This window comes from Protopterus annectens, chromosome 6.part0 (genome assembly GCF_019279795.1).
Source record: "Protopterus annectens isolate FY-2018-M chromosome 6.part0, PAN1.0, whole genome shotgun sequence".
Lineage (NCBI taxonomy): Eukaryota > Metazoa > Chordata > Ceratodontiformes > Protopteridae > Protopterus > Protopterus annectens.
This window is the reverse complement of record NC_056737.1, coordinates 917,937,671-917,961,841: the sequence shown is the minus strand read 5'-3', so window position 1 is coordinate 917,961,841 and position 24,171 is coordinate 917,937,671. Positions and strand designations below refer to the sequence as shown.

The 24,171-nt window shown below is 38.6% G+C and overlaps 1 protein-coding gene across 1 annotated transcript in view; it reads right to left on the bottom strand.

The window, feature by feature from the left end:
* EML1 (EMAP like 1) overlaps positions 1-24,171 on the bottom strand; it is a 1,110,860-nt gene that overhangs the window by 268,295 nt on the left and 818,394 nt on the right. Inside the window, exons 11-13 of the mRNA XM_044073595.1 lie at positions 23,934-24,044; positions 18,472-18,567; positions 1,247-1,381 (exon numbers count right to left, since the gene is read on the bottom strand). Coding sequence (XP_043929530.1) covers positions 1,247-1,381; positions 18,472-18,567; positions 23,934-24,044 — 342 coding nt within the window. The remainder of the gene's footprint in view (positions 1-1,246; positions 1,382-18,471; positions 18,568-23,933; positions 24,045-24,171) is intronic.

Genomic DNA, 24,171 nt, shown 5'->3' with positions numbered 1-24,171 from the left:
CAAGGGGTGTATTATTCTGACTGGTGATGATGAAGGTATTTTTGTCTAGGACCTTTGTTTTTGAAGGGGTGAATAACATTAATTAATTTTTTGTGGCATTGAGTGCTAGGTGGTTGTCTAGCATCCAATGTTCAGTGAAGGAGAAGGCATTTTGGGTTAGTTTCGTTAGAATGGGGATGGAGGTGACAGAACAGATTATGGTGTAGTCAGCGGCATATTGGATGAGGTGAGCATCAGGGATGGTCTGGTAGAAGTCGTGAATGAAAATGTTAAATAGCAGAGGCCCAAGAATAGAACCCTGGGGTACTCCTGTGGGAGTATTGAGGAATGGGGAGGTAAATTTTTTCCATTTGACCACTTGTTGTCTATCAGATAGATAACTGGTAAACCATTTGATAGTGGTGGGGGATAGGTTCAGGTTAGAGAGTTTGGTGAGGAGACTCAAGGAGTCTGTGGTTATACAGGGCACTGCCAAACACTTGAGGGGAAATCTAACAAGATTATTAGAGCCTGAAGATTTATAGATAAAGCATTTAGGGAGAAATTCAGAAGTCAAAAGCAATCAAGTAGTACTTGCTGAAAATAAAAGAAATTAGAAAGAATTAGCTTATCAAGAATGAATGATGTAAGGGGGAGTCACCTGAATGGCTACTGCCTGACTACTACTAGTGATAGTCCCACCACAGCTTCACTCTGCTTGGATACAATGGTCCTTTGTTTCTTCTCTCACCAGATACAAACAGCAGCACCTATCCCAAGATGAGAAGTAGGCCATAGCCTATTTGGTGATCCACAGTCTTGTCCCAGATAAGGGTCTGTAAGCTAGTTGCAGCCATTTCCTGGTAGATGCCCTGAATAACAACCAGACTAATCGTGAACATCAAGCATAGACATACTTCCCAACCAGAGTCAGGAATTGGTAATTGGTGGTCTTGGAGTAGATGTTGCAGATTTTAAAGGTAAGATGGAAAAATGGGTTAATATCCTAATAGCTGTAGTTAGATATGAAAGACAGGTAACTTAAGCTTTAGCTGTCTAAGTGAAGAAAAGAGCAAGAGAGATTGAAAGCTGTGCGTGCTTTGTATTCTGGTTCTATGGAATACAGTGGGATGGTCAATAAATTTAAATAGTTGAGGGGAGTGATTTCACAAAATAATAAATTTTGTGCTTACTCACAATAGCCAATGAAAGAGGAGATGGAAGGAGATATGTCAAAGCATGTACTAGTACAACAAAAGGAATATACCTCAAACAATCCTTGTTTTTTAATAAAAGAGTTGCCTTCTAAAGTCCAAAAGTAAAGGTGCGATTTTCCACAGGTAACTATATTATTTGTTTCTGTAGGATGAAAGTCCGCAGCAAAAACAGCTTCATTGGAACACTAGAAATAAAAGCAAGAAAAACAGGAATAATTACAAATAAAATACAAATATGCATACTACTTGAAGCTTATTAATTTAATTTTTACAATATCACAGTCGTTTAAGAATCCTTCATAAAGTTCTTGATTATAGCCTCGGTTTGTGGATAAACATGATATAAAATTAACCAAATTGTTGCGTGCTTACCTTTTAAACCATACTTCATGTTGAATGCTGTATCATAGTTATTTCACTTAGTAATAATAGCAAGCTGATACTTTATAAGCTGTAAGTTTCAATTACCGCCCCTTTAAGTCTGAAGATTAGTAAACAAATGCCATAATTCAATCATATGTTAAATCACTAAAGGACCATGTAGCACTGAAACATAAAAGCAGTGAGATCTAAGTCGGTAGTAATGCAATTAATTATAAAATGGAAACCTCAGGTTGTCCATCACTGTAAACTGCAATGACTAAACAGCAATATACATGTAACCACAGGACAGCTAGCGATGAGTGCAGAACAATCAGGATTCAGTTTCATATGCTACAATCTAGACATGTCAGATACTCAAATGGCATAAGAAGTGGTCTGTAATGAAGCACCAATTATTGGGGTGTGGCATTCTGGAGTACGTCTGTCTATCATCATCCCTTAACACCTGCATGCACTACAATGCAGATTATTGACAGTATGAAATGAGTGCTAAAGTCATTTACTTAGACTAGCAATAGTTAGAGAACACAGAGAGAAAATGATTAACTAGTGAAACCGATATCATTACATCCTTCATGCTGTTCACTGTGAAGTCCCATAAAAAAAAAAAAAAAATTGTCTGACATTTTCAGTTCTTACCATGGGAGCATATCTCTCAACTATCCAGACTTTTTCCACATATTTTTGGTCTGTTCTCATAATGAGGACTGAAGACAATAATGACAAGACAAACATTTGAGTTTTAGACTTAATACAAATCCTATTAGTCTAGCAAATTTCTAAGTTTATAACAGCAATATTCAAAATCTGTCCCTATTTCTGTGTCTTTGTACCTCCATTATTTTAGTCTCTGTTGATGCAATATGTTACTCTGCATTTATTCTTTGTTCAATATATACACACGTGTGTGTGCGCGCAAACACACACACACACACACACACACACACATATATATATATATATATATATATATATATATATATATATATATATATATATATATAATAGAGACACACACACACACACACACACACACATATATATAAATGTTTGTGTCTTTTATGTATATAATTATAAGTATAGACTTTAATAAATGCTAAACGTGCTATGCATGGGAGCAAAATAAATCTTTCTCGTGAAGACAGCTTTTGGGAAAGTGAATGCTGTGAATGAAACAATGGAGAAAGGATAATAATTTGTACTGATCTGATACTGAGCAACTAGACAGCACACAGCAGTGACTCAGCCATTTAATCTCACTAATTATCATTGGGCAGGAAAGGCCAACACTAAAGTCTGTCTAATTTGTTTAAAAGGCAATCTTCTCAGCTAAGACCAGAGAAGATTTCTCTGACTTTTTTGGTGGCCCAAACAAGGCCTGCAACCAGGGAGTCCACTGACTGGAGAGTCATAAGCCGACTAACCACGTAAAGGAATACATGCCATTTCCCTTCTTATAAAGCTTCTGTTACAGTGTATAGCACTTTCAAAGATCGTACGTATGCACAAAATGGACACCAAATGCCAAAACCTTTTACTAAAAGTGAAGTCACCACAGCAAACTGATGGAACCTTCTGTATGGACCCAAGCTAGAGCAAGATTTGCCCAAAGGTACCAGATTATGACCCTCAGGATGATTACCATTTGAAACTTGATATACTGGATGTGCTGGATGAAAGAGCTAATCTCAAAGATGTGATGCACTGCTCCCCTCCACTCACCTTTCTGAGCAGGCAAAATATGGGAATAGAAATCTTTGACTCGGTCAGGAGAAGGAACAGATTATGTACTCTGTAGTCTATTGGGAACAAAGTCTAAGCTTGTTCCAGCAGCTCTGCATGGATCATCTGGACCCTTATTAAAGAAGCTTCTGGGGGAGAACCCAAGATACTGTCTTCCATGACCAGGAGTAGAACCTGCCAGCCCATGATAATGGTCCCTTAAGCCTTGGCCAACAGAGAACTTGCCTTGCATAGACATCCGGCAGAGTAGTTCCAATATCAGCAGTGCCTGCAGCGGCCACCCCCAAGAGACTTCATGAATAAGGTCTGGGAAGGAACACTACTTGGTGCTTGGAAATCTTCATCTTACTGGGGATATTTTTTCTTTGGATGTTGGTTAGGCCTAAAAGAAGAGAATGTTAGGATGCACTATAGAATTCTCAATAGTGACCAATGTCTATTTCTCTTTTTGTAAAAGTTCAAGGAAGCCTACCTTTAAAGGACACCACCCAAGAACAGAGCATCAAGAATGGTTTGCCTCCTCCCGCCGCTGAAGGAGAGTGTGTAGGCCATGACGTCCTGACCAGAAACATATTTCAGTGACCTATACTAGTATCGACACAGTCAAAATTATATCAGCTGGTATTAAAGCACACCAAGGAAGCTGTCATAAAGGTCTTTTACAGAGAATTTTTGACTTCAGAATTAGGAGGCTATTCCACCTTTTTCTCAACCTGATCCATGATCTGACTTGGAACTGAAAGAGGTAAGACAGTTAAGGCACAAGCTGGTACAGAACACACTCCTGCTCACCACATCTATATGTTTGGATTTCTTATTTTTAGCAAGGTTGAAAAATTCCTCTGGTCTCAAGGACAGAAAGCTATACTAAAACTAGATCAAAGGGATCACATAATCCATCGGGGGGTGTTTTAATAGGATTCATTTTACTCCACTAAAGGTTTCCAGAGACCTATCAAAGCTAAAAGAATGACATCTTTCAGTCGGGGTGCCATGGGAGAAATGGTCTACAGTTCCTCATCTCCCTCCTACAGTGATTTAAATAAATAAAAAAGCTTGGGAACCTCTTAAGCCCATGAAAATGGGAGGTCTCTGGTTTTTGAAACTCTCAGAAACAAGGAGTTCACCTTATGAAAATACTGAAACATTCTTAAATAAAAAACAAATTACAAAAACAAGGATAACATAATAAGTTATTCCATCCCTCTGATAAGAGAAAGATCAAGGAAGGTCCAACCCAACTCATTAGTGAACACAGGAGAGCATACTCTCCTTACAAAAACACTTTTTATTTATGTTGCTAAGATTATTTTCCTTTTTCATCATTTATTGATAAGTGCTACCTTCACTAGAACTGAAGCAAAGACCTTTGGAAAAAAGGGTAATTTGTCTCCTCAGAATCCTTCTCCTATGGGGATACCGAAGGACAGAGAGAGATCCCCCTACCCTAAGCTCAAGCAGATGACATTATGAGCTCATCCAACACACACACACACACACACACACACACACACACACACACACACACACACACACACACACACACACACACACACACACACAAGGCAATAATTAAAAAGTAGGTGACACTGAGTTTTTGGTAAAAGAACCCCTGCACCAGGGATAAAATATGCTGAAGGTGGCACCTGGTCAAGACAGGACTACACAGAGCTTTGCACTGGTGACAAACCATCCTCCCTAAAGAAATGCATCTTCACTTATAAAGACTGATGATAGTAAACCTGGAACAGCTTGTATGTCCAATGTGATAAGCTCCCTCCAGTGATCCACCTTGAGTGAAGGGTCCAGTAAGAATCTCCTGCATTCTAGTCGAGAGCACTTCTGGACTTGGGAACAGCACACATATCTAACATGTGGTCCATCCTAGTGTATACCACCTCATCTGGGAAGTCCAGCAAGTGTATACCACCTTATCTGGGAAGTCCAGCAAGAGTCTCACCCACTCTAGTCTGTGACAGAGGAAGAAATGAGACAGACACCCAAAACCTGCATTTGATTACAATGTTTCAACATGGGAATGAAAGTTTTGCTCTGCACCAAGCTTCAAATTCTCCAGTGAGGGAAATTCACTAATGGCAGCCTAAAGCAGACACCCTATGTGGTTCCCATGCAGTGAAATTACCTGACCACTCAACCATTAACGAGAGCTGGAAGTTCAATTATTTGCAATTCTCTGGGGGCAGCGGGGGCAATCTCAGGGATGCACTTTGTTAGACTTCAGATGTTGGCCAATACTAATCCCTCCGGATATCTTCCCTTCTGTAGTGTCTTTATCCGGGATCCTGCAATGGATCCTCTTGCCAGCCCTTTCCTGGGCTGCTGTCCAAAGATGCCATCTTCACTCTAGTGATGTAAGCATCAGGTTGAGGCATGAACAATGATAATTCATGAAATACTCCTCCCTCCTTTTAGTGCAAACAGTGGCACTATGCAGGCCCCTGGCCTGTGATCTAAGGATGGGAGGAGCATTCAGAATTAGGCATTCTGAGATGGAACTTTCAAATAATGAGCATTACGCCTGAGAACTGAATTGTGCATTAGAAAAGTACTAGGAAGCACAGGGCTATACAATCCCTTCTAAACTGGTGTGTGACATTGGGACATGTGGTGACAAGAGGTGCACAGACCTCCAAGTGCAACAACTAGATGCACTTCACAAATATACTGGCCTGGCAATATCAGAAGAGGAAAGTCTAACAGTTACCTACTGAACGTGGGCTTCAAAATCAGATCACTTTCAAAGGGATTGGGGACATCTGTCTTGCTCTCGTTCTCGGAGGAGGCATGATGCGTTGTCCATTTGGAACTAGGAAATGTTTTGTTCATGTCCTTTACAAGTTCAGTCAGTATTGGTGGGAAGGGGGTAGCCAAATCTGGGTCTCTGTGTCTTCAAAGTTTATAACTGGGGCTTTGTGTTTCCGTTCCCTGTGTGACTATATTACCGCCTTTCTTTTTTGGAGATAAGCTTGATATGTTTGAGAAAGAAATAAGCTTAATCTCTTTTTTGCAGGAAGATAAGGATCACTGAATGACAGGCCCTCTCTCGTGTCTGCCACAAATGCGCTCATTTGCTGGATATCACATGTAACGGGCCCAATTCTAAAAATGATGCCCCAGGAGTAAGTTCTAGCTATACCACTATACAAGCTGGAATAAAGTGCAACAAACAATGCTGCAAAAAAAAAAAAAAAAAAGTTTCCTTAATTTCAGGCAAGCTACATAGGTTTAGTGCAATGCATTCAATCTAATGAAACCTGACAAATGACACAAGTTTCACCAAAGAAGTATGCAAGCTGTTACTGTTAAGAGGTAAAATTATTAAACTAATGGCTATCTTAAAGCTGAGTCATGCTTTGTAGTGACATATGCAAACAAAATATTTAAACCTATGACTCACTGTTAGTATACTGTAATCAAGTACTTGACTTTGGTAATAAGTCAAGGCAAAGAATAAATGTTTTGCAGGAGAAGTATCAAAATTATCTAACAAAATGAGAGAAAAAAATTATATTTGCAACACTCTAGATGTTCACCACAGCATGCCATACCCTCTGGTTTAGTTACAACTGCCTTTTTTGGTGGTCTGAAATCTTTCTTTCAAGCATATTACTGAATCAAATTTAAATTTTCAATGGCTGTAAATCTATTTCTTGCACAGTGCCTAAACTCTGCAACACGAACTAGCCCATACACCTAGTATACATTGAAATGATTAAATATTGTTAGCCTACATCTGCCAATGGTATCCTGTGATAAACTATAGTGCTACCACTTTACCTTTGTGCAAATATTAGGACCTTTATACTTTGCCTGAATATGCTTTTGTGCTGACAACTTTACTGCATGTAGGGTCAAAATTAAAAATAATCAAAGTAGTTAAAAAATAAGTCTGCATCACCCATTAGACAATTTAACATTCAACAAAAAGTGTAATAATGTTATATAAATATATAAAGACTACTACAATTTGTTTTACCATTACTATTAAACACAGCTGGAGTTTGGAATTATGTGCAAATTCAAAAGAAAATACTGTGGCAGAATTACTGTAGGTATCGCAGCTAAAAGGCCATCAGTCATTAACTCTGTCTTTATTAGTGCCAACTTTATCTGTAGCACTGGAAAGCAGCTGGATGTCGGCCTCAAAACGTGAAGGATAACGGTTATACTCCCAGGTAGGAAGTAAAGATACTGTAAAATCATCACCTGATTGTAACAAAGGAGGTGTTGTAAAGGCTGAGTGCACCATCCTTTAGAAGAAATGGTGTCCATTAGTTTTAGTGCCATCATTCTGGACAACAGTGTAGTTAGGAAGATTAGGGGGAAACTTCCCTGGGGATCAATAGTTAAAAGGAGTGAGCAGACCGGCCATCCGATCTAACCATCATCCTGATCGCTTTTAGCGTGTACCCACTTTTAAAAGCCAGAATTGCATTTGCAATCAAACCCGAGTGCTGTAATACTCCATGTGTGGTCTAAATTCTAGCAACTGTAGCAAGCAGTCTGCTACAGTTTAAAGAAAAAACAATTTTTTTCTGAGTATAACCAGCATAACTGCAGCACTGTAACAATTGAGAGCAAGTCCAAACCAGTTTTTGCAGTTCAAAAGTAAATGAAACATTTTGTTTCTTTCTTTTTTCAACTTTCTCTATGTGGAGTATAAACTGCAGCAACTGCTTGTGACATTTGTAGCAAGCAGTTTCCTACAGTTTAAAAGAAAAACAAGTCTGAGCTGAATTTCTCAGCCAGCAGATTCGCTATGTCTTTCTGTTCAGTGAAGATGGTGTCATTTACCACGAATTCAGCACATTGCCGTGCGTTAATTTTAAGGTTTTGGACATATCTGAAGAAGGCCTTAGCCTGAGAGGCAATCCTGATCTTGCAGTTATAGCCTTGCTGGGCTTAACTAATCCTCTTAATTTCTTGGTTAGTTTAATCAAGGAGCTCATCTTTATGAGATTATCTTTTTCTGATTTTGGCAATGACTTTTTTCCTTTTGTGAAATACCCCGTTAAGGTTGGGATTCTACCACTGTGGATTGCTTTTGGTGTTTATGGGCTTACTTCTGGTATGTACACCAACCTCTATGCAGCCATTCACATGTTTGTATAGGATTTCTGTGAACAATTCTGTACAGGTTGCTGTAACCACAGGGATTTTTGAAAACTGTCACTTAGTAGGACATAGTTTGCTTTAGAATAGCTCCTAACTTACAGGTTTAGTTGGGTTTTTCGAGTTGATTTTTATTTTGAAGGAAGCACCTTTGTGATTCAACTTAATCAGTGAGAAATAACACATGATGCAGAGAGCTGCATCTGAAAATACTGTGCGTGTACGAGTTACCCTCCCAGTGTACGTCACCCACTGTTGCCAGCAGTGAGGATTGAGGCTATTTGATTGCTGGTCCAGTGGTGGGGTGCCACAGGTCCATTAGCCACATAGACATTAACAGCTTTCAACTCATATTCCCTTTCCTTCCAATACATTCCTACACAAGTGCATCTTAAAAATTCTCCCTCTTCTCACTTTCAAAATTCTTCAGATTTGCCATCAAGCTAACATTATTCCTAATCTTTTCCCTTCATAGTTGTATTTTTCACTTTTTTCATATCCATTCACAGTTATAAATTGTACAGTCCTCATTCAGGCAGACAAGGGAATTTCACAAGGTTCTATTTTATCCCCCATTTTATCTTCCTTTTTATCTACAATCTCCCATAAGAAATCCACTCCCTTCTTCTTATCCTTTAAGCAGGCATGGCTATTTGCAGATTAGGACCCCAGGATAAAACTTCAAATGGAATATGATCTTGCCAATCTCTTTCACTGCCTAAACAAACAGAACATAATTCAGAACATAAAAAAATTTTTAACTATTTTGTTCAGAACATTACAAAAACACTACTCATTTTTGCAATTATATCTCTTACTGGTGTAATACACAAACAAAAAGACAAGCTAGAAACAGTGCAATATTACATGTATCTTGTTAACTTGCTAAATCTCTCCGTCAACTTCCAACATCAGATTACAAAGTCAAAACTTAATACATCCAGCAAGCTGAATGACAGAAAGCCCGATCATTTGCTGAAGATCATGTTGTGAACCCCTCAGGTCTTTATGGATCTTTCGGCTTTTAACTTTCCTCTGTTTTTACCATTTTCCCCATGGGGCTCTCCTTTCCCTTCTCAACTCTTATTTTCTTTTTTGTCCATTTCCTCCCTCTTCACCAATCAATTCTCTCAGGCTGCTGCATGTCCACCATTTATTTTATGTGGATCTGAATTCCTTTATTAATTATTGTAGGGTTTAGAATACTGCCTATCCTCCAGTGACTTTCTTTGCTAACTTCTGCTCTCATCTTATTTCCCATGTAACCCAGGACTACAATGCAACATAACTAAAGAGCCTTAACATTGCCTTGATTAATGCTGGTAGTATGCTGAATAAATTGGAATGACTACATTCATATACAGAAACCGTTAATATGGGCACTGTGGCAATTACAGAATTCTGAGTAAAACAATAGTTACATTTTCAATGCCAGACCAGCAACAAAAGTTGTTCTGTTCATAAAAAATCCAACAATTAAATAGCAAAAATAAAGTCCCTCCACTAATGATCATGACCTTAACTGGATATCAATTTTTGTCACTCTTAGCAACATCAGCCCTCTCAACATTCTCATTGCCTACTTACCTCATCAGCCAACCTTTTAAAATTTAAATCACTACTAAATATCCTCAACACCAACAAGCCCAACTAAAAACTAATCCTCCTAGGTGACTTCTAAACTTTTAGCAATGTATACGTGGAGGATCTTCTACCCAGCCTCAGCCTGACCAAACTAGTGAAACAATGTGCAAGATCAGCTTTAGTCACAGGTAACCACTCTCACCTGGATGGAATAACAAGTGAATCAGCTATAAAAGCAGACTTAACACCTTGCCCCCCTCATTTAATGGGATATATTACACTTACATGAATGGAAGGAAAGACCTTAAGAGTGTTCAGGACTCCATTTAAGGGTCTTTCTAAATGGATGGCTAAGTGAGTATACAGCTGGGGGGGGGGGGTGTCATGGTTACCAGGTAAGTGAAATTCTGTTTGCTTTAATTGTGAATGTTATTGCAGGAGAAATGCAGACTGGCTGGGGCAGCAAATCCATTATAAAGAAAGCTTAATATTCCTATTTTTTAATCATATGTGGATAACATCATAGTAATTACCAAGAACAGGTTATGGATGAAGGAAGGGCTTACTGTCCTGAATGATTTAATAAAAAACAGGTTTGGAATTAAAGAACAATTAATGATTTGGGGATAAAACAAAGACTGAAGAGATGTATTTTTCAAACAAGAACTATTATTATTAGGCATTGGATTTGTTGAACCACAAATAATGGACAAGCAATGACAAAAACTGACTGAAAAGATAAAAGGAATACATATTATATGAGTATGTTTAATTTATATAAAAAAAAATGTAACAATTCCATTACTATGGGGACATTGTGCTGTTTGGCTAATGTGTACGCAATGCCAACAGGAAAAGAAAAATTATTCTTATAGATAGTATTTGGTGTCTTTTGGGGATTGAGACCGAATCCTATTAAAATAGATGTTATTATATTTTAATTGAAGATTAAGGTGCAATAGGTTTGATGCATACAGTGGTTTATGCGGTTTCACTAGGTTTCCACTGGATTTTTGAAGATCAGGCAAGATTAAAAAAATAGATCACTATGGAGACTGCAAATATCAAATATTATTTATGGGAGATGATGGAGATTAAAACAGAAAAAAGAAGGTATACGTTGAATAATAAGAAAGTGGAAACTTTCAGGATAAAATATCTGACTAGAAAATAGAAGTGAAAATATAGAAAAATAGGAGAAAATGATATGAAAAAATCTATAGGCAATTTTTTTTACAGTAATCCTTAAAAGGGTTGGTTTCAGAACTTATAAAAGCTATTAGACGAAAATGAAACCTAAGAATATGATAGCATGTCATGACTTTTTGGAGAGATCATCAAACTCCTATAGTTAAAGGGAATACATCATAAAAAGTGGAAAGATTGCATCTTTTGTAAGAAAGTAGAGATAACAAGTCATTCCTTATTGCATAAAAAATGTCAAGCGATATGTAAAGCAAAACTTTTGGAGAACCAAAACTAAGCAATTTTGAAGATGTAAATGTGGACATTATTTTATATGGTTATTATGAGAAATTTGAGAATTCACGAATATATCGCCATGCTGATTTGGGAATGAAAGGTCTCCAGCAGGGTAATAATGTACAGGTGATGCCTGCTGAAAAATGAGGATGATGCTTCATGGCAGCATAATACAGGTGCCATGAAGATTGGCCTGTAAGGAAGCTGATGGCTGCTATTATTTTATTCTCACTAAGCAGTGTTTTTGTTGTTAGAGTGTAAAAGAAAAAACAAATACAAAAGCGTGTGTTTATTTGTGTGTGTGAGTGCATACATGCATGAAAGCAAGATCAAATGAACCATTATTTAATGCTTGCTTAGCAGTGACTTTAGTCACTGTAAAATTAGAGGGACCATTTAAGAAAAAAAACATGTGTGTGTAATTTCTGTGTGTGAGTGCATGCGTGTTTGCATGCATGAAAGTGAAGTGTGTTTGTTTGACAGAATGAGTGAAATCGATGGAGCAGTGGCAGCAGTAGTTGAGGTTTGCACACCTTTTACCTCTTAGTTCAAGAAATCCAGATAAAGCCCAAGTCAAGTGGGGACAAAGGCTTAAAAATAGGAACAGATTTTAAATAATGCTCTTATAAAATTAGAAAATTGCTACAACAGGATTTGTGTTAGCATGTATTTTTTGAAGGAAATAAAATCTGAAACTCAAATGTATGTTATTATTTAGTGACTTCAGTCCTCAATGATTGCCAACTAACCACATATTTTAATGAGTAAGGGACCACAAAAATAAGGTAAATAGGAAATCTTACATTATGGATGCAAAATACTTTCTCCAACACCCTTTAATATACTACAGCAAGTTTGATACATTAGGCGGAAGAACTATTTTGCATCAAAATTAAAAAAATAATATAGTAATAAAAATAAAACATTTTACAAACAGCACATTCTCTAAGTGCAATAATGCCCTCCAGAGTATGTGTTATTGTATAAATGTATTTCCAGGGTATGGTCAAGCCTCAGAACACCCCTGGGCATGAGTTATTTATACAATAACACATATCCTATTGGGTACAACTGCTTGTAAAGTAACGAGTATGCTGACAAAGTTGATATAAAGATTTTCTTTAAATTCTTACAAATATAACATTTTACTAGTTATAAAACTGGATATCAGCTATTTTGACACAGATTATATTTTAACAATAAAGAAAAGTATAGAAATTAAATTAATGTGTTTTTAGTAAGGGATAAAAATGTTTTTTTTTCATACTGGGGTTCATTGTGATGTTGTATGTAAATTTGTAAAATACTCTCATGTTCTGCTGAATTTGAGGACTACCACTCCCCCTATCTTTTTCAGAAGTGCCATTAGATATTTTACATGACTAAGAAGGTTTCTGTATTAAGTAAGGGTGTGAAGAGAACTAGCCTTTACATTATCATTTAATTTTTTGAGGGGGTCCAATTTTAATCAAATGGTCCATGGCAGGAGATTGACTCAAGCAATGATGCTATACCCAAAGCTATTGTATTGTCTGTAGCAATGCAGCATTATAGTGAAGGGTTTGAGTGGGATGTGGCAGAGAAATATTATTATGAGGTGTAAGTGATAGAATACACTTCCAGGAGGGATACAGAGTGATACTATAAACACATCACATGCAAAAAGAGATACTAGAGAGGAAATGAAAGGGGAACAATGCTCTAGGCGAACTGCAAATGATATATAAAAATAACTGCTCATCTATTCTTTTAAACAGAGGGGAACCTGCCTGCACTGACACTTGCAATGCAAAGACAGTCATTGCCTACACCAACTCATACAGTCTGTAATTTCTATAACAACTATACGTCAGTTTTCAATACCTGGGCACTGTGTGCAAGAGAGCCCTGGTTTCTGACCATTTCTACCTTTGGGGAAAAAAATTAGGACCAGCAGAATGGGAGCTTCACATGGGGCACACACCAGTTTTCAAGCAAGCTCCACCAGTTTAAGTGTGCTCCAATATTTGGGCAGTATTTAAAGTGATTGTTTTGTAATTAGGAGTAGGACCGGGGTCCATTCTCGGGAAGCACAACATTCCTCTTTCAAAATCAAGGCCATGAAAGATAATAGAAATAGCCCGACTCATCATCTTGTCGAAGAGCATTTTTTCAAATGTCATCTTTTTTAATAAAACCACTGAACAACCTAATTTATGAGACTAGCTTTACTTACGCTGATGCAATGTTGTGGCAATGTTTTTGGAAGGAGGCTTTGCCTTCCACAACCATTATCTAATTATAATCCTCTTTGGGGTTGCAAGAGTAGCAGGGAAAGTGAACAGACAGAATTTTCTTTAACTTTGCTAAAACTATTTTTCATCAAAGTGACATGCTTAACATTACAGCAGTAGTATGCAATAACAGCAATGAAACCATACAAAAAGTGCTTCTTCAAGAGACCAAGCCATCCTGCACTGTCACACCTCATTACTTATCACTTTAATTCACTCCAAGTCAGAGAAAGGGTTCCTGTAAAAATGCCTTGCTGTTCTGAAATGGTAAGATGGTACAAAGAGTCCATAAACACCAACACATTTTGAGAAAGTACACATCGTTATAACATGTTTATTGCTTAATGTCAAATACTACGAGACATTATAAGAAATCATTAGAAGCCATTCCCCTTTTTATGCCTAACTAAAACCCTTTTCTTCATCCATACATTAATCTTACATTTGAAAAGGACCAAGTTGTTTGAGGCCTTTATGTCTATGGGGATCTTATTCTACCTGCTTTATTTCTGTGGGTCACATTTCTACTGCATGTATTCCTCAAGTCAGAATTAAGTAGTAGATTACTTCTAGCTGACAAGAAATGAAATGAAAAAAAATCAGTATCAATTGAATTTAAGAATGACTTAATTTTTGAATATTTGTAAATCCAGATCAAATTGCTATTGAGATCTGGTAGAAAATGGTAAAGGGGTTATTTTGGAACCATCTTCCAAAGCTAATTTTACTTTCCCAACCAAATATACTGACAAAAGATTTCTGCATGCTCTCTAACTTGTTAATCTCATTGACTGAGGAGGAGAAAAAGCCAAGTCCATATTCAAGAATAGGATGAATCAAATTTCAAAATACTGGAATTAGGACACAGTGGCTTCTGGATGAAATAATTTGGTAAATGGTTCTTTAAGTTGCTGTAAGCTTTCCCGATTAATGTGTTGACCGAGTAAGATCATCAGAAATCAATATCATCAAGCGGTTGTCCCAGTCTTATTTTACTGTATCAGCATTTTTTGAACAAGTGAAAATGTATACTTTTAATAACAGCTTTCATCCACACACGGTTAAAAAAGACAATCAGAATGTGCAATTATTTTACAAGTCACTCTCTATAAACTCATGATGAATTCAGTCAAATATATTTAAAGAAATACCACAAACTAGCAATTGCTATTATTGTAAAAGAAACATACGCAGTAATATAAATAACCTTAATCTAAAAACACAAGTGCACACAAATCTATATAATTTGAATGAAAAACATGCATTTAGAAATATATTTTAAATTGCAAAAATATGTTAGTGTATATGTGTATGTTAGCGCGCATATATATTTTTAAATACATATTGTAAAAAATGTTAAGCGTAAATTGCACATCTTACAATTTGACAGTGCAAAATTAAGAAATCTACACAGAGAAAAAATCATCAAGGCCTAGTGGTCTCACTACATTTAACCAAAGCTGCCATAGTAATTCTCTATACTCTACAAGCATCTCCCAAGGGCCCCCTTCTGATTCATTTCAACCTTTTCTAAACACACAAATACAAACATTTTAAAGATGAAACAATTTTGGAGCGCTTAAACAATGCATTTTTTCACTGCATCTCCTAATGGCATAGCTATGCTCTTAAATCCATCTATTGAGGGTCCTCTTTGCTTTACCTTAATAATATGCTCAACAAGAGTCACACACAGCAATTTTAATATTACCAGAGGATATACCATTACACCCATTAACAAGGTTTATAAATTTTTGTTGCTCATTAATGTTGATTATCACCCTTAAAAATAAATGAGCATTGACTGCAATGGTCACACGTCGTAGTCCCTTTTGGCCGTCTCTGCCTCCTCTCCAACTCTTTGTTGTGCTCCAAAAATTATTAATATTCGGCCCTCTCTTAAAAGTAAAAATAGGCCTTTCACTCGACATCCATCAGTCTTTCAAGGAATTTAAGAATACACCAACTCTTAGAAATAAATCCTTTTACTAAATATGTGAAGGGATGGTATTTAAGGGAAAACTCCTTCTCTCTCAGATGTTACATTCCATATTAATATTTTCATTTTTTTATTTTATTTATCGTTTGTTGACCATGTCTGTCCCACTACTTTTCAGAGAAGAACCAAGGTGGTACTTATACTACTAGAAATTTGGCCAGGGCATCAAGAAACTTCTCATTCTCTTTTTGATAGGTACTGTAGGATCTTTTACTTCCACCTGGGTTACCAGCAACTCAAGCAGATGGGACCTCATCTGAAGGATGACACATTCAGGAGTGCAGCATGCATCCCCTCCCCCCATGCTGCACTGCAGCACCAGAATCCATTTGTCTGGTGTGGGAATGGAACTTAGTTTTCTGTACCAAAAGACAAGTGTGCTATCTGTTGTGTCACTGACAGTTGCATTTCCATCCCATATGTAACAGGACCACTAATACAAATCTGGCATGTAGGATGAGCAGAATGTTCATTTTATTTGTTTCTGTACAGTCACCCATTGTTTTCCCCTTTTTGCTAAAGAAAGAAAGGTGTTCTTGCTTTGCAAGGTTTTTATTTGTTAGCAATCCAATACAGATGGTGTCTGTAATTACACAATGAAAATACAAAATTATGTGTGTGTGTGTGTGTGTGTGTGTGTGTGTGTATACATACATGCAGTATGTAATGAAAGATGAGTCTACTGATAATCAAAAACGTAATTGTGGTTTTGCATTTGTAACATTTTGGTAAAGTTTAAAACCGGCATAGCTCTGAAATCAGCAAGGATGGAACTTGAGGTAAGGCAAGTGAAATAATCATGACTAGCTCGGCAAATAATGTTTTAGAAACACGAGGGATATTATTGTCCCTGACCTTACTCATTGCCATATGTTTTGTAATACATTGCAATGTTTTGTATTTTTCTGGATTAATACTTCTGAACCGGTTACATTGAAAAGGAGCACCTGACCAGCTTGCCTACTCATTATCATACAAGTAAAGAATGTTCCTAGAAAAACTGAGCAAGTGTTATTCTTCCTTTGTTAATGTACGCCAACCTGGTTGCGATAATACATTAGTACCAAAAATTAAGTGTTGTGTTGACTTTCAGAGCCGTAAAACAGCAGATGTGGTCAGAAATGCAGTGTAACACTGTCCATCATATTTCCACCTATCTTTAATGCCTGCCTAATGTGCAGATTTCTGCAGAATGCCCAGACTACTGCTTTATATCTTTGTCTCTTCCTCATAAAACCTGTGGTTTTCACAGAAAGATTGAAGTCACTAAAAAAATGACACGTAGTTTTGTTTCAAAGTTCGTATCCCTCACTCATCTTATGCTGGCAAACACATCATGTTATTCTAGCAACTTTCTAAGATTTATTTTTACTTTCAGGAAGTTGGGGACATGGTACCGGTATGGAGAGCAGGCAGGAGCAAATCTTTTGCTCTGCTGCTGTCATTTACTAATCAGTGCTGGCAGATTTTACTACCTAGTGCTAGAGACCTGACTGCTCAACATTTGTTGAGGTTGGGTCTCTCGCTGTTCTGGTGCTTAACTGGTTTGTCTTTTTCTGAATATCGGAGCGCAATCAGCAAGCTCCAAGCACTACAAAAACCTTCAAAACAACATACTGCTGCTTCAGTCAAATCTAACAAGCTGCACATATCTGTTTTATAGTTACAATAACTTCCTTTATAGCATAATGAAGTGCAAGCTACTAGCTACTTTATTCTGTGGTCATCCAGCCATCAAAACAATCGATTTGACCTTTTAAATTTGTATTAACATGCAAAATTATGAAACAAATGACTATATCAGAGCAATAAATTGCCTTACTCTGTTTTAAAATGACAGCAATTGCAATATAATGGAATCTCAAGATTCAGAGGTCAGTGAAAACCTCAGCCTTTGAGGCAAAACTGGAAAATAAGTAAATTAATTCTGATCCAGATAGCACGTCACACTTGAAGCAAAAAATAAAAGCTAGCAAATGGAATGCAAATAAAAATTTCACTTTAAAAGCTATTTTTAAACTTTTATAATGGAACTGATGAAGAATCTGAATGAACAGCAGCCCCTGGATGCATAATTTAATCGTACTGAGCATAGCTGAGATCTGACTAAATATATTGACGCTCTTCTCTTAAGACAACATTGTGTCTCCAGAGTGAGCATTTTTTTCCTTTTCCAGTGATTGACCACAAGTGTTTCTTCTAGATCTATCCTGGTACTAACAGAGAATGCAGCACAATATTCTTTGCTACACCCAGTTCAATATAGTGTCTTATACACAGAGAGAAACAAAGTTATAAAACATTACAATCTGCAAGCAGAAGAGAAAAAATGTGGAATGAACATACCTAGACAGTTCTAACAGTAGTAGGGGCAACAAGAATAAAAAAAAATACAATTGTGTTTAAATATGCTACCAATACATGTAACCCTGTATGAACTGCAGAGGGTAGCAATTCTGGCTACACTGTGGGTGTTGTGAAGAGCACTCTTAGCTACCATGAATGACTGAAGCATTACTGGTCTCATGAGCTTTAATCATACTCTGACTAAGGAATGGGGTCTATTCAAAACATGTCATTACAAACTCAAAACATCTGGAGAAATTAAAAAGGAGTTCAAAGTCTGAAAGTACAGGTTAAGTAATTATAAAATCAAGAACATAAACCAAAGATTTACCTTAACATCTGCTAGTTTTTCTTCTTTCTGCCAGTCCCACACAGAAAGAACATGGTCATTGGAATCATCTACAGCACACAAGTTACAACCTCCATTCTAAAATGAACCAACATATGAAAATAATTACTTCATGTTAGCATCATATAAACAGCAGTCCTACAATGAAGCTGTACACAAATGGTAACTGTGAAAAGCTGCAGTAGTTTCACAAATTCTCATTAACAGTAAGACATCTCTGCTTATGCAATTTCAATAAATTTTTTATTAAAATTAAACACAGTACAGGTGGTGCCTCATTCCTAGCAATGTTGACAATTAAATTTGTTGCAACTGCCTAATGTAATTTTCTCAGAAAAGGGTTTCTTTATGTTAAATTTGTGGTTGAGTCTGAAAAAGGCTCATGCAGAAAATTGTTCTACACAAGTTATCAAATACAAATAAAATAAATGTCCAAGGTTCTGTATAAGCTCCACAGAAAACAGAAAACAAACCTTGCATAGAATTTCTACATACATTAGCTGTAATTTATCAGCAGAAGAATACATCTAATGACTCCAAGGTGCAACATGAAGGAGATCAGAATGATGCTGGTTTGATTAATCATTTGGACTCTGAAAGAAACAGCATGTGATAAATAGATGTAGCACCTAGAGCTGACTGGGAAGAGTTAAGACAGGCACTGGGTGGCAGTGAAGAGTTACCGAATAGCTGGGTAACTACAACAGAGCTAGCAAGAGAGATGGCTAGAAAGGTGCTTGGTGTGACATCTGGAAAGAGGAAGGAGGACAAGGAGACTTGGTGGTGGAATGAAGAAGTACAGGAGAGTATTCAGAGAAAGAGGTTGGCGAAGAAGTGGGATTGTCAAAGAGATGAAGAAAGTAGACAAGAGTATAAGGAGATGAGGTGCATGGCAAAGGGAGAGGTGGCGAAGGCTAAGGAGAAGGCGTATGAGTTGTATAAAAGGTTGGACACTAAGGAGGGAGAAAAGGACCTGTACTGATTGGCTAAACAGAGGGACCGAGCTAGTAAAGATGTGCAGCAGGTAAGGGTGATAAAGGATGAGAGAAACGTACTCACAAGCGAGGAGAGTGTGTTGAGCAGATGGAAAGAGTACTTTGAGGGGTTGATGAATGAAGAGAATGAGAGGGAGAGAAGGTTGGATGATGTGCGGATAGTGAATCATGAAGTGCAGTGGATTAGCAAGGAGGAAGTAAGGATAGCTATGAAGAGGATGAAGATCGGAAAGGGTGTTGGTCCAGATGACATACGTGTGGAAGCATGGAGGTGTTTAGGTGAAATGGCAGTGGAGTTTTTAACTAGATTGTTTAATGAAATCTTGGAAAGTGAGAGGATGCCTGAGGAATGGAGAAAAAGTGTTTTGGTACCGATTTTTAAGAATAAGGGTGATGTGCAGAGCTGTAGTAACTACAGAGGGATTAAACTGATCAGTCACAGCATGAAGTTATGGGAAAGAGTAGTGGAAGCTAGGTTAAGAGGGGAGGTGTTGATTAGTGATCAGCAGTATGGTTTCATGCCAGGAAAGAGCACTACAGATAGGTTCATAGGTTTATACTAGGCTATCTGCCCTAAGGCATTTATAAGCCTAGCCCAAATTATTGTGGCTTACGCCACCCCTTATATGAAAAAATACTGTGCCCATTAGTTTGTTGTGCCTCTGTCCAGCAGTGACCCAGAGATGATTCCCGGGGTAAACCTACGATCTCCCATCCACAGGTCTAGATTTCTCTTGAACAGAGTCAGCGAGGTGCTCTGCCTCACATGGACCGGGATTTTATTCCACAGCATAGGGAGTCTCTGAGTGATAAATCTATCCCTCCAGCACATCCTATTTATATCCGTGCTAAGGTTTAAGTCGCTTGCTCTAGTGGTTTTGGTGGATTTGGATTTTTGAGGTGGAGCATGTCCATTAATTCCGGGTTGGACATGGCCTTGTATGTCAGGCACATGTCACCTCTGAGCAGACGGTATGCGACTGAATAGAGCTGGAGTTTCTTCAATCTGGCAGCATATGACAGATTTTGGAGTCCCTTTATCCTTTTGGTGAGGAACTTTTGGGGTCTCTCCAATTGCTGCAGATGTCGGGTGAGATACATCCCGAATGGGGCATTGTACTCGATCATTGGTCTGATAAGTGAAGAGTACAGGGAACAATGACCTCACTAGATCTGGATGTGAATCCCTTCATGATCAGGTGGGCAATGTAGAAGGTCTTTCTAACCACTTTAGCAATGTGAGTGTCAAAAGAAAGGCCACTGTCAACCTGGGTCCCCAGGTCCCTGATAACCTCTTCTGTGCTTAGTGGATTGCCACCTATATGGTAGCTTGGGGTTACCTTGTTTTTCCCGAAGGGTATGACTATACATTTTTGGCGTTTAACTTCAGGCCATGGCTCTGGCACCAGCTATCTGTTTCCGTGAGTCCCTTCTGAAGGATATCCGTGTCCGATGCACTTTCCACTATGGCGCCCAGTTTGCAGTCATCTGCAAACTTTGTCAGCCAAAGTCCTCCCATGTTGGCCTGTACTTCTGAGAAGTAGATGCCAAACAATAGGGGCCAAGGACCGAGCCCTGTGGGACACCACTTGTGACCGGCTTGGAGTCTGACACAGCGCCAGCAACTCTAACCCTGTGGGTTCTGTCCTTGTTAGTTTGCAACCCATCTTGTGACATATGGGTTTACATTTAAGCTGGTAGTTTTTCTACAATACCCGAGTGGGGTATTGTGTCGAAAGCCTTTGCAAGGTCAAGGTAGGCTGTATGGACTGCCTTTCCTCATCAATGGCCTTGGTGACTATTTCAAGAAGTCGACCAAGTTCAAAAGGCATGATCTTCCCTTGACAAAGCCAAACTGGGTCGGGTCCAATGTCTGCAAGTCCCCTATATCTTTGTTTATGAGCTCCATTATGATCCTCTCCATAGCTTTGCAGACTAGACTTGTTAAGCTTATGGGGCGGTAATTACCAGGGTCCGTGAGGCGCCACCTTTGTGGAGTGGGACCACAGTTGCCGTGACGCCACCCTTGGGCACGATCCTGTGGTAAGGCTGAGATTAAACAGCTGCCTTATGTGCGGGTTTAATTCCTCATTTAGCTCGTGTAGCACACAGCCGGGGACACCATCCGTCCCATTGATGCTGTGTTTTTAGCTTTAGAGAGAGCAGCTTTCACCTGCATTTGAGATGTCCGGGAGGCTACACTCGGCTGGGATAGTTATCTCTCCTTTAGGGGAGAGGGGTGAAGTTTGCACTGAACCTGTCTGCCAGTATGTTGGCAATGTCTGTGGGTTCAGTGATTTTGTATCATTTTGGACTAATTCTGAGCATATCTGTGAGTTTCCACCCAGGTTCCTAACATAGCTGAAAAAGGCCTTATGATTGTCCTTTGAATCCATGGCAATTTTTCTCTCAAAATTGGCCTTAGTTGATTTTATGAGTGCTCGTATTTTTTTACTAATAATGATCAGGGGTGACTTCCCTTTTATGGATTTTGTTCTATCATGTAATAGCTTTCTCCTCTTATTGTAAAGTTTGTTAATGGCTGGGGTCCACCAGATTGGACGTTTGCCCTTTGTGGAAAGAGTCTTGGTTTTATTTGGGATTGCCTGATCCATGCAGTCCTGGAGGTGTTCATAGAAGGCATTTGTAAGGGCTGCGATGTTTGCTCTGAGTGTGTTGATGGAGAAGTACAGAGAAGGTCAGAAGGAGTTGCATTGTGTCTGTGGATTTAGAGAAAGCATATGGCAGGGTGCCTAGAGAGGAGTTGTGGTATTGTATGAGGAAGACGGGAGTGTCAGAGAAGTATGTAAGAGTGGTACAAGATATGTACAAGGGTAGTGTGACAGCGGTGAGGTCTGCGGGGGGAGTGACGGATGCGTTTAAGGTGGAGGAGGGATTACATAAAGGATCAGCTCTGAGCCCTTTCTTATTTGCAATGGTGATGGACAGGTTGACAGACTAGATCAGACAGGAGTCCCCGTGGACTATGATGTTTGCAGATGACATTGTGTTCTGTAGTGAGAGTAGGAAACAGGTGGAGGAGACCCTGGAGAGGTGGAGATATGCTCGAGAGAGAAGAGGAATGAAGGTCAGCAGGACTAAGACAGAATATATGTGTGTGAATGAGAGGAAGGATAGAGGAATGGTGAGGATGCAGGGAGTAGAGGTGGTGATGGTGAAGGTGAATGAGTTTATGTAATTGGGATCAACAGTTCAGAGTAATGGTGAGTGTGGAAGAGAGGTGAAGAAGAGAGTACAGGCAGGATGCAGTGGGTGGAGAAGAGTGTCAAGAGTAATTTGTGACAGACGAGTACCAGTAAGAATGAAAGGGAAGGTCTACAAGAAGGTAGTGAGACCAGCTATGTTATACGGGTTGGAGACAGTGGCATTGACAAAAAGGCAGGAGTCAGAGCTTGACGTGGCAGAGTTGAAGATGTTAAGATTTGCACTTGGTGTGCCAAGGATGGACAGGATTAGGAATAAGTATATTAGAGGGTCAGCCCAGGTTGGAAGGTTTGGAGACAAAGCCAGAGAGGCAAGATTACGTTGGTTTGGACATGTGCTGAGGAGGGATGCAGAGTATATTGGGAAAACAATGCTAAGGATGAAGCTGCCAGGTAACAGGAAAAGAGGAAGGCCTAAGATAAGGTTTATGGATGTGGTGAGAAAGGATATGCAGGTGGTTGGTGTGACAGAGCAAGATGCAGAGGACAGGAGGAAATGGAAACAGTTGACCTGCTGTGGCGACCCCTAACGGGAGCAGCCCAAAGAAGAAGACGACCTAGAGCTGACTCAAGCATCCAAAGTTAGAGCTGAGGTATCGGCTGCTGCTTGACTAGTTGCCTGATGGACACCAGTTGGTGTCGCAGTAGGAATGACTGACAGAAGATACATAAAGCCTATAAAACACAGCAACAGAGCTGTACCTTTGAGTGAGTGAGAGTGTGTGTGTGTGTGTGTGTGTGTGTGTGTGTGTGTGTGTGTGTGTGTGTGTGTGTGTATACACAGCTGTGTCTAAGCACTGTAGTCTTTGCCTCAATAGGATACTCACAGCCATCACAAGGTAGGGGGAATTATGGGAGAAAGCCTCATACTCATCTGCGTGACAGCAAACTCAGTAACCCTTGTATCTTACTGAAATGCATGCATGTAGAATGGAATAATGAAACAGATGATCACTCATCAGAGGAGAGCATGTTGAGAAAGGATCAGAAGATGATGTACACTGTCCCAAGAAGTGTGTGTGTGTGTGTGTGTGTGTGTGTGTGCAAAAATCTGGTAAATGTGCTTTCTTAAAGAAAACATCTAAACATCTGAAATGGTGCTTAAGAAATGAAAACTCAAACAATAAAACCTTTGTCAATTTTAAAATATTCACATTTTAGATATGAAGCTACTAAAATGGTTTAGTTCACATATCAACTACAGCTATTAAACTATCTTACTCACAGATTTGGAAAAGGCAATACATGTAACAGCCCGGTCGAAGAAGCCCATTCCAAGGACGTGAAGCGTGTTCAATGTAACAGAATCCCAGACACGCACATGGGGAGGCAGTTGCTATGGAAAAAAGGAAAGTAGCTATATGTATACATAAATGACTAAATTCATATGCAGCTAGACTTAATCATCTAAACTGTAACTGAAATAGATCATATGTTTCTATCTATATACAAAGAAAAGTTGT